Raw genomic sequence first — 17,667 nt, 5'->3', positions numbered from 1 at the left:
CAGAGGCAAGACTGCAAGGCACTCACTCTGCACCTGGTAGGGAAGAAGCGATGAGAAACAGGGACTATCGTGTAATTTGTACTCAAGGAACGTACGTACCTCCCTTTTCTAAAGATACACTAACTTGAGCTTTATCCCCTTCTCCAAGCTATAAACAAACTTTCGAAAACGCAGGCACTCCGTGGATTGGTGGGAAGATGAGGAGATTCACGGAAAGAACCTACATACAGCTCTGGGTTGAGATCGTAAAACCACCACTTGCTATCTCTATAACTTTGCTCTAACGACACAACTATCCAACTGCGGTTTGGGAGAGGATCAGAGAACGTCTAGATGTGCCCGGAACAACGTGCAGCTCTGCTTGTACACAGCGGTGGCCTTACTCGCTTCCCAGGCCCATGACTGGTACCGTACCTAACCCTAGCTCCATCCAGGGCTGTGACTCAGGGCCTCGCACATGACAGGGGCTCAAAAAACATGTGCCCCACAAAGGAGTAGCTATGGCCCAGCCTGGTCTTTCAAGCCTTCTCAACCAGAGGGGGTGTTCCACTAAAGCCCTATCTTCTCCAGTATGACAGAAAGTGGACCTTTAGGGGGTCAAGGCCGTCCCGCAAAACTGCACCAAGGGGTGGCTTGAGTCCACACCGTGTCCCTGCTGTGCCGCTTGCCCCCACGGCTCAGCAGATCCCTTGGTCTACTGAAGGCAAAACCGGAGGCATGCGCCCTGAGCATGCAGAGCGGACACACAGCCGCAAGCCCACAACTGCTCCTGAGGTTCTCAGGGTCACTATCAACAATGTTTGCGGCCCGAGGCAACTTCCTGGGGATGGAGAATATCTGGACAGAAACTGGTAAGTCCACTTTTTTTTTTAACTTCTGAATTATAAATTTACAAAATTACTGTGAGTCAAAGTCACTGAAGTTCAACCCAAACTGCCAATAATCAGAAAGAAAAAACTTTTGTAAGAAAATCTCCACTGAATTCAGATAATCCTCAAAATGATAAAAGACCAGGAATCTTAATGTTTTCTAAACTAAAATGAATTCAATCATCTGCAAGACTCTTCAGCTTTATAATCAAATTTGAGCTATGGGCCCATTTAAGACACAGGCTTTGTCTGTCTGCCTTTTTCCAAAAGAATGTTAAAAGCCGTCTTGGAGAACAAAGGAATGATGTAAAGAGCCTGACACACAAAAAATCTAAAATTACCACTGGTCACTTTTAGTGAAGCACGTATGTGGTATACGCACGTTTTAAAACTGTTTAGAAATCATCGAAATGGTACCTAATGTATTTGTACAATTCACTGTAAACTCATACTTATCACCCAGCCACACCCTCCTGTACTGAGTTTATTCCTAATATTTTTTCCAAACTTTTCTAAGGCCAAAGTCCCATATACAATGTAAGAAAAAGGAACATAAAGAAAACACTAACGATGATCTTTTCATTTGCTAATTTACTCGTGACACGATTGCTGCTGGTGTAGGAGAAAAACAAGTCTTGGTCTACGGAACTAACAACTCCCTGAAAAACACATAAAGCTAGGTTCTAGAAAGTGCTGACAAAACAAAGGCTTAGTAAAACTTCTTAACGCCCTATTTAGATAAAGACGATTTACAGCCTTCAGTTTATTTAGCAAAGACACCCAAGCTTCTCACACCACTTCTGGCTAAGGAAGAAGCGAGGCAAGAAGTTGGCTTAGAACAAAATATGCATCACAACCCAGTTCGCAAGGTCACTGGACCATCCTTCTCTCCCTGTCACCTGGCCTGCAACTCAAAGCCCACTGATGGCTCGAGGCCGTCCTCCCCACGGCCCCTCCCAGGAAGGCTGACTCATCCTGCTGCAGCTGGTTCGGGGTGCCAAGCACACCCACTCGTTCATTCTCCCACCATCTCACTGGAAGTCAGATACCCGAGATTCCTGGAACCAAAATGTCTGGCAGAGAGAACTCACTGAGATGGACCAACAGTCTGGACAAAATCGGTGATGGAACCAGAACTGACTGGGGGTCCAGGGGTGGGCTTATGCACAGAGAACATCTTTCTGCGTCCTTAGGGGGCCGACTCAGTGACATGGATATCCAACTAGGAATAACGGTGGAAGGGCAAAGATAGCGAAGCCTTCTAAGAAACCCTTCACCACCACCACCCCGAAACCTACCTATGTCTCTACAAACGTTGATGAACAGGGAAGTGTCTGGGTCAGAGTCATCCACCAAGTAACCCCCGCTAATCTTGATCAGTGGATTTAAGTCATGCTTCTTGAGCTCTCCATCAAATGCATAGCACGGCACCTGGCAGAGAGGAAGAGAAAAAGTGAGTCTTGGACACCCATCTTCTTGGGGTACCGGCTCAGCAGTGCCTTTGACCAATGTCACAGAACACCAGTCTCCACTGCTTAGGGTCTATCAGGCCGTGGGGTCCCCCGGAGACAAAAGAAACAAAGGTCAACAAGTGCCTCACCTGCTCTGCATTGAGAACCACGTCTTTCCCTCCCGACCGCCCCATCTCCATCAGCACGCTATAGTATCTGCCAGCTTACAGATGACCTCCCTCAACCCTCCACTGCCCTCGGCCCTCATCCTGGAGCTCTGCAATTTATGGTGAAATTACCTGACTGGTCCATCCTCGTCCACTCCCCTTCCTCCCCTTCCGTTCTTCCTGAACATGGGCACAGGAGTTTGCTGTCCGCACCACACCAAAACCACCCCCACCCAGTCACCATCAACCACCTGCTGCAGACGTGATGTGCATTCTCAGCCTTCCCCCGGCCTCACTCACAGTGGCATTCAAGTGCCACTGGCCCTTCCCTACTGCCCAACCCCATTCTTTCCTTTGCTGTCTGGCCCCCCAGAGGCTCCGGGTTTCCCTCCACCCGCTGGCTGCTCCTTCTCAGCCTCCTGGGGACATTCTTCATCTCCCTTCCAACCCTTAATGCAGAGGTGCTCCATACCTGACTTCTCTGGTCACTTCCCTGTCTACACTCATCCCCCTGCTCATCTCCTGCCCAACTCCAGACTTCCGAGCCAACCACAGTAGATCTAGTTTATCAGCAGACTCTGGAGACAGAATGCTCGGCTCCAAACTCTGGTTGTTGACAGTACGACCGTGAGCCAATCTGACCTCTGTGCCTCCGTTTCCCCATGTGTCCAACGGAAATAATGACAGTCGTTAGCTCAGAGGGTTGCTATAAGGACTGAATGAGTTTATGTAGGTAAAGTTCTTGGAACAGTTCCTGTCAAGTTCATATAAATGTTACTTGTTACCGTTACTTCCCATTATCACTTAGATACCCAAAAGCATCTCAAATTTAATATTTAAAAATGAGCACTGGGTGTTTGTTATATGCCACTGATGAATCACTAAACTCTACCCCTGAAACTAGTAATACACTCCACGTTAACTAAGTTAAATAAAAAATAAAAAATTCTACCCTCGAAACTAATAATATACCATATGTTAACTAAATTGAATAAAAAACAAAAAATTTAAACAATAAAAAAGTAATAAAGTAAAAAAAAAAAGAAGAAGAATAAAAATAAATGGGCCTTTGATTTCTCCCTGCAAACCTGCTCTTACTCCAGTACTCTCCATCTTGGCATTCAGCCAGCTGCTCAAGCTAAAACCTTAAGATCATCACAGACCCTGACATTCTACATCCAAAACCATCAGCAGGTCCTGTCAGTTCTGCCTTCAAACTGAATCCCTGATCAACGGACAGTCCCTGACCTACAGTGGTTTGCTTACGATTTTTCCACTTTACGATGGTGCAAAACGATATGCGTTCGGGCTCTTAGACTGAGGGTATTCACAGGCAGACAGATCTCTATGACAAAAGTTAACTGCTTACTGTTTAGCTAACAAACTTTTCTTAGAAAGATGCTACCAAACCTGCAGGAATGCTCTGACCTACTAACCCTTTTCCCCAGTCCAGTTCTGAGAGATTTCACAGAGATCTAATGGATCAAGTCAACCGGCACCTCCTCGAAGCCTCAGGGGACACGTGAACTCCTTTCAACCAGACCCCTAAGGCAAACTCTCCCCACGCCCACAGAAGATCAGTGGTCGCACTGATGACTGGGGGAGGTTGGGGGGGGGGCAGGCACACAAAGCCAGCTAGGTCAGAAGGCCAGATGCCAGGCCTCACACTGCACCCTGCAGAAAAGCAACCAAAATCAAAGGGATTCCTGCAGACTGTAACGAGGCTCCAGTGAAAAGTGACCACGACGTCCATCATCCTGCAAATGGGAAGCCTGTCATCCTCCAGCAAGGTAATGCAGAAACAGTAACTCAAGCAGGGAGCTACTGGGCCAGCAGTGGGAACGAGACACAAGGGGCGACTCCCCAGCTACAAAATGAAGGCCTCTGAGAGAAGGGAGCAGGCTGGCAGCCGGCAGGAAGGAAAGCGGGGCCACGTCTGAAAGAGCTCGTAGTTCTCAGCTAGCTCAGTTTCACCAAAGGCTTGAGAGATTCCAGTAAGCAAGGTCTGCGGACGCCCGGCTCGAGGCAGTTTTAGCCACTTCTGGCCGGCCCTCTACTCCAGGAAGGAACAGAAGACACGCCTAACACAGCACCCCACAGAACTGGAGCGTGCATCGGAAAAACAGTCAAAGCTCCTGGGGAAAGTCCTCCCCACTTCCTGCTCCACGGAGCAAAGCAATGGAGACATTCATAAGAGCAGGAATGTAGCCACGGGGGAAGGAGGCCGCTGGCCAGCCTCACACACCACACAGTGAATCAACTTGTTAGCGCCGGACATATATGAACTGCATTTATGTAACTCTGGTAAGAACACGAGCACGCCAGTCCTGAATTCTCTGTGTTCCCAGGAGTGCTATGGTAAGAGGACGTACGTCCAAAACATTTCAAAGAAATTATTACCTTAAAACAACCTCCACCAGAATCCACTCAACAAGCATTATACCGGCAGTCTGTAAGGACAGTGTCTGAACTACCGTGAGCTTTGCCCCCCAATTATTCTAAATCGGACAGAGCAACTGACAACCGAAATGAGGTACGGAAATCCAGACTCCAGTGACACTAAACCAAATCTGGATTGCTTTTTTTTTTTTTAACATAAAACATTCACTGCAGTTTTTGAAGTGGTAAGATCGCCTGTAAGGTGGAAAGGTGGAATCAAACCTTACTGAAGACAGAGAAGAGGAAACCCGCTCGCTTCAGCGACCGCCGTGCTCCTCCACTCCCTGGTCTCAATTCACCCATACCTGAGGCACCACGGATCCAGGCCGTGAACGAGGACCTGCCCTCCATCCCCTCCGTCTAGGCGTTCTCTAAAAGCAAGAACTCTTTCAAAATTTAATGAAATTCCTACTTCTTGGCCCACGACAGGCCCCCCATAAATGAAAACTGAATGAATAAAGCCCCGGCTGCCAACTAGACCTAAAGAGAGGCTCGCTGAGGACAAAGTGCACATTTCTCATCCATTTTTAGATCAGCTTCTAAGAGAAATTAAATGTCACTGTTTTGAGAAAAAACATGGACTATACTTCTCCCCTCAAACATCAAAAACTGATTTAGAGCAAGGGGCCCCCTCACTTTCCTATAAAGGGCAAACAAAGTAAATAGTTTAGGCTCTGTGAGTCACACAGGTCTGTCTTGTTCTTCTTTGCTTTTTTCACAATCCTGTACAAATGTAAAAATTGTTCTTCGTTCTGGGGCTGTACAAACACAGGCCGGGGCCGGGCTTTGGCCCAGGGGCTGTGATTTCTGACCTCCAACACAAAGAAAATAGAAAACAAGTAGCTATTTATGTATCTATTTTGCAAAGCAATTTTTCCCCAGGTAGTGGGAGACATGACAGTCAGTTCAGAAAAGCAAGGCAAGAAGACACTCGTTAAAACAGAAAAAATGGGTATCACTGTTGAGCTGGAGAACCAGAGCCCAGGAGGACTTCTGTGGGGCCCAGACAGCTCTGAGGTCCCACAGGAGAGGAGGAGGCACATCCCTCTGTGGTTCTCAGATGCTTTTCCTGCCACGAACCGTGTGCTGGCACACAGGTTAACTGAAGCATTAAAATTCAAGGTTTAAATTTGACACCGTGACCTCAAGGTCAGTGTCACTGTATTAGGCCTGGACTCTTTCCACACTTGAAATTTTTTTCTCATGGAGTGTCCCTTATGCTCATTTCCAGGAGGCAACATTTTGCCTCTTTCACTTCCATTACCAGACTGTCTTTTCTTTTAAAGACTGCCATATTTGAAAAACCACTGATCATTTATTATTTTTTTTTTAAAGATTTTATTTATTTATTTGAGACAGAGAGAATGAGAGACAGAGAGCATGAGAGGGAGGAGGGTCAGAGGGAGAAGCAGACCCCCTGCCGAGCAGGGAGCCCGATGCGGGACTCGATCCTGGGACTCCAGGATCATGACCTGAGCCGAAGGCAGTCGCTTAACCAACTGAGCCACCCAGGCGCCCCCTGATCATTTATTATTTATAGCTTCATTTGGCTTTATTTTTTAAAAACAAACTCCTCTCTTTTTGCCCTTCTTGAATGACCTTGCATTGGGCCATCAGTGAAAATAACCGATTACTCCCATTTTCAGTTCCTAGAGCCTGAGAGAGTCTTTGAACTCAACCCTTCAGAACATAAAACTTAATGGAGAGACATGAAAATAATCAACCCATGAAGCCTGTCACCTAGACAAGCACAGAAAACCACTTTCAGACCGGGGCGGGGGCGGGGGGGGGGGGATGCGTTGTATAATGCTTGTTGAGTGGATTCTGGTGGAGGTTGTTTTAAGGTAATAAAACCACTTTCAGACCTGGAGGGGAGGAGCGGCAGGGGGGAGAGCCACACAGCCAAGCCAAGCTAACAGTCTCTGCGCTCGGGGAGAGGACGCTTCACGAATCACCAAGGATGACTTGACCAAACACCAGAGAAAGAGCGGAAGGAACGACAACAGCCATCTAGTCTCTATCTAGGGGAACCGGCAAAGAACTGAACAGCTAGGGACACCTGGCCTGGACTCACAGCATCCAGAAGCCACACCAAGGCTGAGGAGATGGGCGCCAGGAGGGAGAGTGAATAAATCCAAACACAAGCTCACCCATGTCAGTCACTGAGTTGCATAGTACTAGAAACCAAGAACGAACTAACTACCTAACTGAGTAGATGGGGAGCCAATCTACTTCTAATGACATCCTGGGATATTTTAAATGCCCTGTCCTAAAAATAAAACCACCCAGCATCATTTTAACAATTAAATCACATGGCATCTCTGCTCAAATGGCATTTGAAAACTAAAAAAGATTTTTACCCCAAAAGGCTTGTGCCAATATTTCAAATCTTAAAGGTCCCAGAATGTCCTTCGTAAGCACATGACCTTGGGTCCCCTTGTTACCTCTTTATTGGCTTTAAACGTGTCTTTCTTGCAGGCAGCACTAGTCCTCCACTCGAAGTAATGCACACAGCCTGTCGCAGTTACAAATTCAGGAGTTCCCTATTTTTAAAAAAGAGTAAAAATAAGTTACCATACTGCATATCATACGGGGCTCCCCCCCCTTAAAGTTAGAAACAGTAAAGGCTAATGAAAATTTTAAAAGCAGCGAGAAGGGGAAGGAGGGAGGACACAACTGTTTTAGCTAATCAAGGTCGTCGAGAAGTTCCCAAACCCAGAAATTATGAGACAAAAGCTTCGTGAAATCACGTTGGAATTTTGGTATAACTGGTCCAAAACTGTTCTACTGCACCAACTATGCAAGCACAGTAAACTCATGGGAGGCAATCCTCAGAGCCCTTCCACTCTCAAACTCCAAATGTTCTCTTAACCAAATGCCAACAAAATCAAAGCCAGAAAATGTGACCTCATACTTCCTGTAAGCTGAGGACGGAGGCCCATCTGGACCCGACCGAGTTCACACACCAGCCTCGCTTTAGACACCCCCACACTCAAGGGCAGCCCCTCCACACAGACTGCAACCAGGGTCGACTCCAAAATGGTCAACCACAGTGCTGCTGGGTGATACGTGACACCGAATTTACCTCTACACTCCCATGTGCAAACCTAGGGAGTTCTTTGCAATTCTGGTTCTCATATGATGAACACAGAATTCTTGAAAGAAATCAGTTAAAATTAAAGCAGCAGCTAGCTTATTCTGTAACACAGACCTCCATATTTCATGCCACTGCAAACAGATCTTTTTCTAAGGTTTCAACATAGACAAGAGTGCATCTGACAGGCTGGTCCAAAATTAACAATGTTAAGTTCTATTTTTAAAGTTCTTCAGAGGAGACATTATGGGCCTGAAGATGCAACAGTCACAGCACCAAATTCTAAAATGATACTTTAAAGCAATCTGGTAGCCCACATGAGTTCGCTCAACCTTATTTTTCTAAACACTTGGGTTCTTACTCTGATTAGAGAACTTTCGTAAGATCTGTATATAAATTGCTTCTCCTCAAAGCTAGCAATTATTTACTGAAAGTCCCTTTCTATATACCAGAGATTAAAACCAACAACTCACATGTAATATGCAAGAGTAAGAACAAACATCATGCTTTAAATAATGTCCCCTTGCAATACTAGTTACACTCAAAAAAAGTATGATTAATGGCCATTACCTACTGGCCAAGACTTCTCCTAGACAGATGCTAGTCTCTCCAATTTAATGTAAGTGAGGAAACAAAAACAGTTTTTAAAAAAATAAATGCATTGCTCTAAAAACTACCAAGATAAAACGCTAGGAAAAGAAGTTTTAGAAAGAAAAAAATTTATGCTTACAATGTAAACACTCAACAGTGTTTTGAGTTTAAACACAATAATCACCTTGAATTGTAGTTTTATACAGGATGTAGGTCAAGTTTCACTTAAAAGTTGTAACTATGGGCTAGGGTTTGTTTACATATTGGCTCTTAATGGTGATGGTGTTTTGGTTGGTGGTTTGATGGTTCTGTTTGTGTTTTTAATTTTGCTCACTTATTCTTCCTGGAAAAACACTATAGCAAGAATGCCTAACGGGCAAACATTTTTAACAAAAGGAACATTACAAAGTGACTCTGTGTGGACTCACCAAGGTTTTCCCACATAAGAAGGTAATGCTACTCTGGATTTTGTGATTTGGGCTTTGCTTACAGCTCTCTTTTGTGCTGAATTCCAGAAGAGATCTGGTTGCAGTTTTTGAAGAAGAATCACCTATTTGGAAAGGAAAGAGCATGAACAAGCCATAAAACATGCATAACCATAAAGCCATTTCCAAGCATAAGCAAATTAAAAGTCATACTATAATTCATCTGAAGGCTCATAAACTTACAAACTGTCCCTTCCCCAGAATTCTCCATCTGAGTAATGGCATCTCCATCCACCCAGCTGCTGTTCAAGCCCCAAACACAATACATTTGAATTTTATCTTTCTCTCATCTAGCACATTCAAGAAATCAGAAAGATCTAATGGTTCTACCTCCATCTCAAATCCGTCCACATCTCACCACCTCTACTACTGCTGCTAAGACCACTATCATCTCTCACCTACACTCTGGCAATAGCGTAGGATTGGTCCCCTTGCCTCCACTCTTGTCCCTCACCATCCCCCCTTCCCCATCTACCTTGACCAAGGTGATCTTCGAAAATAAAAATCAGAACATATAACTCAACTGCTCAAGTCCTTCAATAATTTCCCATCATACATGCTATAAAATCAAAATTCTTTAGAATGGCCCACAAGTGGGGTGATTACATCTCAGTTTGCCTGGTATGTCACTGTAATAATCCAGAATAAAATGTCTATACCATACCAATATGGTGATAAGTTGGTATAGGAACAGATAAACTGACAAGCAGATTAGAACAGAGAGCAGAGAGAGATATGTATGAATCAAACCTTGATATATGACAGAATAATAGATCAATGGGCAAAGAACAGACTATTCAATAAAGGGAACTAAAAACAAAATGACCATCCATATGGGAAAAAAGATAAAAATTGGATCTCTACCTACCACTGTACACGAAAATCAACTCTAAAATAATTAAAGACATAAACATCAAACTTTTGAACTCTTAGTAGAAAATATAGTTATCGTTCAGATCTTAATATAGAAAAATATTTAAGACTCAAAAGCATTAACTCCAAAATATTAATATATTTGACTTCTTACATTTAAAAGTTTACATTCATAAATAGCTTAAAGAAAAGAGCTTAAAGAACACAAACTAGTTATAAACTGGGAGATACACAGACCTGGCAAAGAACTGGCATCAAGAATATATATACTCACACACAACAAAAGAATAAAAAACTTTTTTTTTTTATAATCCTAGAAAGTGAAACAAAATAACCTCTACCTGAAAGAACACAAAAAGAAGAGATAAGGGAAAACCCACACCTAGTCATGTCTCGGTGAATTTTAATATTAAAGGCAAAGAAAAAACTCTAAGGCTTCTAGAGACGTAGAATGGGTCACATGCAATAGATAACCCAACATAAAATGGATAAGATCCATCAAAGGGAAGAAAAACATGTCAGTAAATATATGAAGAGATAGATGTTCAACACCACTGGTAATCAAGGAATTGCATACTGAAACCACATGGCATACCAATTAGAACCATTCCACTGACAAAAGTCAAATACCAAGCGTTGGAGAAGAAATGGCCTAGCTCTCCTTTGTTGCTTCAGCATGGCATTAGGTCCTGAAATTGAACATTCATGTACCCCATGAGCTACATATTCAACTCTTAGATATCTACACAAAAGAAACCCATGCACGTGAAACACATGAAACATAAGCAAAACCTGGAAACAACCCGAATGCCCATCAGTAGAACAGTGAATAACTTACCTTGGGAGAGCCACACAATATTATTTAAGAGTTCCTTGGAACAAACCACAATGAAAGATAACAAGATGGCCAATCTTTAGCAACATAATATTGTTGTTACCACTTTAAGTCCCAGAAAATTACACATAGCATAATACACACTTTCCATAAAGATAAAAATATCACACACATACAGAGACTTTTGAGAAAGAGACAGAGAGACAAAGAAAGGGAAGAAAATTTTAAATACAGGCTAATTATTACTCCCACTGAAGGGAGACAAGAAGATGGAGAAAACACACAGACAGTGGTTATTCTCAGGTTACAAGATTTTGTTAGGGATGGGGCTCATCACATTATCCAAAACAGATAATTAAAGAACAAAAAAGGGGCGCCTGAGTGGCTCCTTGGTTAAGCGTCTGCCTTGGCTCAGGTCATGATCCTGGAGTCACAGGGATCGAGTCCCGCCTCGGGCTCCCTGCTGAGTGGGGAGTCTGCTTCTCCCTCTGACCCTCCCCCCTCTCATGCTCTCTCTCTCTCTCTCATTCTATCTCTCAAATAAATAATCTTAAAAAAAAAAAAAGAAAGAACAGAAAATGGTTAGTCTACGGATTAGTTATGACTGTGTATCATGAACTCTGGATTGTAACTGGTCCAATTCGATACAAACACCTGAGATCTTCTTTTTAAAAAGAAATAGAGGAGGAAGAGGAGGAGGAGAGTAAAAATTAAGATGCCAGTGGAGAGGGGATAATGGGTTTCAGAGCTGCCCCCACAGCACCAGGCTCAGAGTCCATTGGTTCTTTCTCCTGACTGCCCGCCTGCCTTTGTGCAAAGGTCTGCCTGAATCGCTCTCTCCCTGAAACTCCCGAGATGTGTCCAAAAATCTTTTTTCTCGGCCGAAAGCACAGAATCCCTGCAGTCTCCGGGACCGAGGACAGCGCCCCGTGGACAGCGCCCGTAGCCCCGCCCACGGTAGGTGTGTCTAGCGCCGGGAGACGGGGCGGGGCTTCAACGCGCCCCTGCAGCGCTGCGCTCCAGGAGACACGGAGGGCGGGCGAGGACGGCAGGAAGCGGCACGCGCTGCGGCCAGAAGGGGGCGCTCACAGGCCGCAGCCCCCCCCCCCACCTTCAAGACCCTCCCCCACGCCTCCTGTCCCCCCACACAGCGGCCCCTTCCGGCCCTGTGCCCAGAGCTCCCGGGGGCTCCTCATAACAGCTGGGCCCGCCTTGAAAAGGAAACGCGGAGGGCCCTGGCCTCGGGCTGGGAGGGATCCAGCCAACCTTTTGCCGCCGCGGCACGGGGCACCGGCATTCCTAAGCGCCAGGCCCCCATCAGCATCGCACCCGCCTGTCCACCTCGCCTTCTTCCTCTGTCCGCTCCGCCCGGTGGCCGGGACCGGCTGCCAACCGGGGCACTCGGGGAGAGGCCGCAGCGAACCGCGGCAGACAACCGCGGCAACCGGCCAGCCTGGCCGTCCTCCCCGGACGAGAGCCGGGTGAGGACTGCGGGGCCGCGGCCAGCACGCCAGGCCCACGGCCAGCTCCCGAGGACGGCGCCAAATGGGCTGGGCCGCGCTCGCCGGGCCCGCCAGACCGCGCCGGGTCCTCCAGACCGCGCGCCGGGCCCGCCAGACCACGCTCTCCAGGCCGGGTCCGCCAGACCAGACCGCACTGGCGGGGCCCCACCAGACCAGACCGCGCAGGGTCCTCCAGGCCGCGCTCTCCAGGCCGGGTCCTCCAGACCAGGCTGCGCGCGCCAGGCCCGCCAGACCGCGGTCTCCAGGCCGGGCCCGCCAGACCAGGCCGCGCTCGCCCAGGCCCGCCAGGCCGCGCCGGGTCCTCCAGACCGCGCTCTCCAGGCCGGGTCCGCCAGACCGCGCTGGGTCCGCCAGACCGCGCGCTGGGCCCGCCAGACCGCGCGCTGGGTCCTCCAGACCGCGCGCTGGGCCCGCCGGACCGCGCCAGGCCCGCCAGACCGCGCGCGCCAGGTCCTCCAGACCGCGCTCTCCAAGCCGGGTCCGCCAGACCAGGCCGCGCTCGCTGGGCCCGCCAGACCAGGCCGCGCTCACCGGGCCCGCCAGATCGCGCCGGGTCCTCCGGACCGCGCCGGGCCGCGCGCGCCAGGTCCTCCAGACCACGGTCTCCAGGCCGGGTCCTCCAAACCAGGCCACGCGCGCCAGGCCCACCAGACGGCGCTCTCCAGGCCGGGTCCGCCAGACCAGGCCGCGCTCTCCAGGCCAGGCCGCGCCGGGTCCTACAGACCCTGCGTACCAGGCCCGCCAGGCCACGCTCACCAGGGCCCGCCAGACCGCGCCGGGTCCTCCAGACCGCGCTCTCCAGGCCAGGTCCGCCAGACCAGGCCGAGCTCGCCCGGGCCCACCAGACCAGACCGCGCTGGCGAGGCCCCACCAGACTAGACCGCGCCGGGTCCTCCAGGCCGCGCTCTCCAGGCCGGGTCCTCCAGACCAGGCTGCGCGCGCCAGGCCCGCCAGACCGCGGTCTCCAGGCCGGGCCCGCCAGACCAGGCCGCGCTCGCCTGGGCCCGCCAGACCAAACCGCGCCTGCCGGGCCCGCCAGGCCGTGGCGAGTCTGCCAGACCTCGGTCTCCAGGCCAGGTCCGTCAGACCGCGCCGGGTCCGCCAGACCACGCGCTGGGCCCGCCAGACAGCGCTCTCCAGGCCGGGCCCTCCAGGCCGCGCTCGCCCGGGCCCGCCAGACCAGGCCGCACTCACCCGGACCCGCCAGACCAGGCCACGTTCTACAGGCCAGGCCGCGCCCGGTCCTCCCGACCCTGCGCGCCAGGGGGCCCGCCAGGCCACGCTCGCCCGTACCCGCCAGACCAGGCCACGCTCTACAGGCCAGGCCGCGCCGGGTCCTGCAGACCCTGCGCGCCAGGCCCGCCAGGCCGCGCTCGCCCGTACCCGCCAGACCAGGCCACGCTCTACAGGCCAGGCCGCGCCGGGTCCTGCAGACCCTGCGCGCCAGGCCGCGCTCACCCGAGCCCGCCAGACCAGGCCGCGCTCCAGGCCTACCAGGCCTCGCCTGCAACCCTCGGCGTCCCCGGCCGAGCCCAGCCGAGCTCGCAACTCGGCCTCGCTGAGGCTCCAAGCCCTGGCGATCCCGACTTCGCAGGCGGCCTCAGGGCCCACCGCGCGGCCACCGGGCCTCCCCAACACATCGCTCAGAGCCTGTCAGACAGGCAGACAACCCTCCCCGTGCTAGTCACCAATGTGCTCCGGCAAGGCTTCCCTCGTTACCCACTTTCCTTTCCCCTCTTTATTGTGTCATGTCCTTCAACGTGTACTATTCACATGTTCTCTCACCAAGTGAAGAAAGAATCCTCTCTACCCAATTTTCCCCCCAGCTTCTGCCTCATTTTTCTGCTCCTCTTTATATGAACACTCTTTAAGAGAGATTTCTATTCTTGCTACCACCAATACCCTCCCCCCTCAGATACTCCCCCTTGTGCCCTGCACTGGTTGTTCCCTGAGCCACCTCACTCCTTCAGCTCCAAGTCTTTGCTTAAATGTCACTTTCTCAGCGATACTTACCCCCATTTAATATTCTTGAACACACACTCCTGAGACCTCCAGCACCCGACTCTCCTTCCTTTTTTTACAGCACTCATCACGTTCTAGTGCAGTACCTAGCCACTGTTTGTGTTTGTCTATCCCCCACTCCACTATTAGTATGTAAGCTCCACAAGAAAAGGGATTTTTGTCTGTTTTAGTGACTGATTCATTCACGTATTTGTTATAAATAAATAAATGAATACTAAGTGTTGGCTGTTTCAAAATATAATTTATATATATATATGTGTATATATATATATATATATATACACATATATATATATCTTTTAAGATGTGACTTAACCAAGTAAATCAGAATAAAATATACTACAATTTACTGAACCATCCCCATACAGTTAGATTGCGCCAGCATATTTGCCACAGTTACCAATGCTACCAAAAAAATACATCTTGTACCAAAATCTAGGTACAGTGCTAATTCCTCTACTGGTAGGATTTACAAAAGTAGGTTATGGGAATACAGGCTTTAAAATTTAACAGGTATTGCCAGACTATCAGGAGAGACCGTAAGTAAGACAAAAACATGAGTCATACCTAAAACTCAACCAGATTATCATCTTAAATATCCAAAAGAATTATATGGTTTTAAGAAAAGGAAAGAATACAGGGTTTAAGAGGAAAAGAGACTTTCACATCTTAAGAGTCAGAGATGCAAAATTCAATCCAGCGATCAACCTGGAGATGTTCTAGGTTTCTCTGAGTGCACACAAGAACTGAACAATACAAATGTCATCTGAAGTCAGGGGCCAGCTTCCTTACAGTAAATGAAGGCACCTGATGCAGTAACTACAACGGGTCCTACCCAGGTCACCAACAAGAAGCCGGTCAGAATCCCAGGCTTTGGCAGTAAGTAACCACAATTAACACTCTTTCCTGGTGGGTATGTTACCTCAGTTCTGTGGCTGGTAACAGGCTTCCTGAAGTAGATCTACATAGCTTTTAACCCTCAGAAAGATTAATTAAATTAAGACTAAAGAATTACCATTTGGGATGGCAGAAGGAATGTGAACGTATTCGATATTTTTACATCCTGGCAATGTTTAACGTTATGACTCCAATCAATCCACAGGTTGTAATAACTGAGCAACTGATTGACTCTTGTGACACAGTATTAGAACATCTAAGAGAACTCCAGACTTATTATATTCTAAGCTTAAACTGTGGAATTTATAATTATTAGTGCTTAAGTTCTAATTGTCAGATCAGACATATGAAGTACTTTAAAAGGAAATCAAATAAGTAAAATGTAAAAATCATTTTAAATTGTGGCAAAGACGGTTCAACTAGGTTGCAACTGCTGTTCATGGGTCCCATAAAAATGACTGCTAAACTCTGTCAGATTTACATATGGAACAATACCATTTGCCTACAGAAGAACTAATCTATGATTTTTTTAATCAAAAATAATGTAGTATTGTTTAAACCAAAGTTGAGGTCTTAATATTCATTTCTAAGTACAAAAGCAGCCTTTGTGGGCACCATAAAGAGCACATCAACAATTACCTTCCCAAAAGAGTTACAGAAAACCATCTTACCTGTAGCAATACAGGCATGTGCCCGTTTCTAGGCTCCCTGCCAACACTCTATGATTCAACCATTTAAACTTCTGCCAATTTGATAGAAGAAAAATGAGATTTCATTATTGCTTTGATTTGCATTTACACCTGGCTTACTAATGAAGTTGTACTGACCATCTGGGATTTCTTCTTTTGTGAACTGCCTGTCTTCCGACTTTGCCATTTTTCCTTGGGTTGTCTGTCTTTCTTATTATTTATTGAGAGAAGCTCCTACCTCCCCTAGATTATTTTTCTGTTTTGCTAGGTTTCTTCCCAATGTTCTATTGTCATTTTACTTTTAATTTTAACTGATCTGAAATTTCTGTTATAGGATACGAAGGAGAGGTCTAAAGCAGTTTCCTAATGGACAAATAGCTAAATTACACTCCAACTTTTGGTTATACTTAAGTTCTCATTTATTTTTGATCTACTACTATACTATCTTTTCTGTTCCTCTCATCTATCGGGAGCTCCAGTTTTTGTGGCTGTTTTCAAAATTCACATTTTTCCCTTTCTATCACGTTCATAAGTTACTTTCTCAGTTGTCCTCTCACAGCCAGGAGTTCGGATTTCCCATCATGGTTCCCATTTTAGCTATGCAACTGTCCAATGTGACCATATGACTCACAAAGCAACACGGCCCAGAATAAGTACCCAGGCTCTGGAGTCCACCTGTCAACATTTGAATCCATAATCATGCAACCTCTGATAAGCTCCTGTATCCATTTTGTGCTCCAGTTTCTCCATTTATAAAAATAAGGGAAAAAGAAGTCACCTACTTCAAAAAGTTGTTGAATGAACTAAAGATATTTTACTTAAAAAACATAATGGCTGGCACATAAATGCACAACAAATTTAGTTGTTATTTAGTTATGAAATCAAATTTATAGTAACAAATTCCGTTATTTCTATTATGTAATACAAACTGGCAAAATCAGATCTGATTCAAGATTATCTCTTTGCTAGTGTAAGGTCATTCGCATTCATTCAAACTAGTTTGCTTTCTTGAGTTGAAGAACAGGACAATCCAGAAAGTATCCATCATCTAGCACACCTTTCTCTCCCTTTGGAAGTGTGGAGCTCTGGGAAAAGTATCTGTGTCATGTGTGTCTGGGAGTAAAATGAGACTGGAAACTGCTAGTTTACATCACAGTCAACCTGTACCTTAGCTTTTAACTCAGCTAGTTACCTCTGGCCTCTCCTTTAACCAGCCTCTCCTATTCCATTGGGCCCAGCTTTCTAAAAATGCATTTTACCAGATCACCTCCCCCATTACTGTCACAAAGAATCTATAATGGATCCACTACCTACATCTCAGAAAAAACTCTCCTGCCTGGCTTTCAAAGCCAACCCAACTAGGTCATTCTCAAATTTTGTCCAGCCATGCCAACTTCACAAATCATCCTCCTAGTGACACTTGCTTGTCTGCATCCGGTATCCATCCATTACACTGTACTTTCTCATCAGCCAGAAATACTGTAGTCAAATATTATAATAAAGTCAAGAGGAAGATTCCCTTTACTCTTTCTGAAAGCCTGAGTAACAGTGACCAACAGGCCCACCTGTGGCCTCCCTGCATGAATCATCAAAATAGAACAGCTGTAAGTTGGCCACCTCATTTGCACGTTTTTAAGTAGATCACAAAGACCGGGTTTAAGAAAAACATGAGAAAGCAGAGCCATCTAGGAAACAGCCTTCTGTATCAATAAGTACAAATGTACATAATTCT

General features: G+C 47.0%; 1 protein-coding gene across 1 annotated transcript in view; it reads right to left on the bottom strand.

Annotated features, from left to right (window-relative positions):
* Positions 1 to 17,667, bottom strand: part of IGF2R (insulin like growth factor 2 receptor) — a 96,831-nt gene that overhangs the window by 60,254 nt on the left and 18,910 nt on the right. The window contains exons 3-5 of the mRNA XM_081829265.1: positions 9,040 to 9,161; positions 7,371 to 7,469; positions 2,168 to 2,300 (exon numbers count right to left, since the gene is read on the bottom strand). Of these exons, the coding sequence (XP_081685391.1) occupies positions 2,168 to 2,300; positions 7,371 to 7,469; positions 9,040 to 9,161 (354 nt within the window). The remainder of the gene's footprint in view (positions 1 to 2,167; positions 2,301 to 7,370; positions 7,470 to 9,039; positions 9,162 to 17,667) is intronic.

This window comes from Leptonychotes weddellii, chromosome 8, assembly GCF_054177405.1.
Source record: "Leptonychotes weddellii isolate Sample4059 chromosome 8, ASM5417740v2, whole genome shotgun sequence".
In the NCBI taxonomy this organism is placed as follows: domain Eukaryota; kingdom Metazoa; phylum Chordata; class Mammalia; order Carnivora; family Phocidae; genus Leptonychotes; species Leptonychotes weddellii.
Note: the sequence above shows the minus strand (reverse complement) of the source record. Positions and strands in the feature narration are given on the sequence as shown.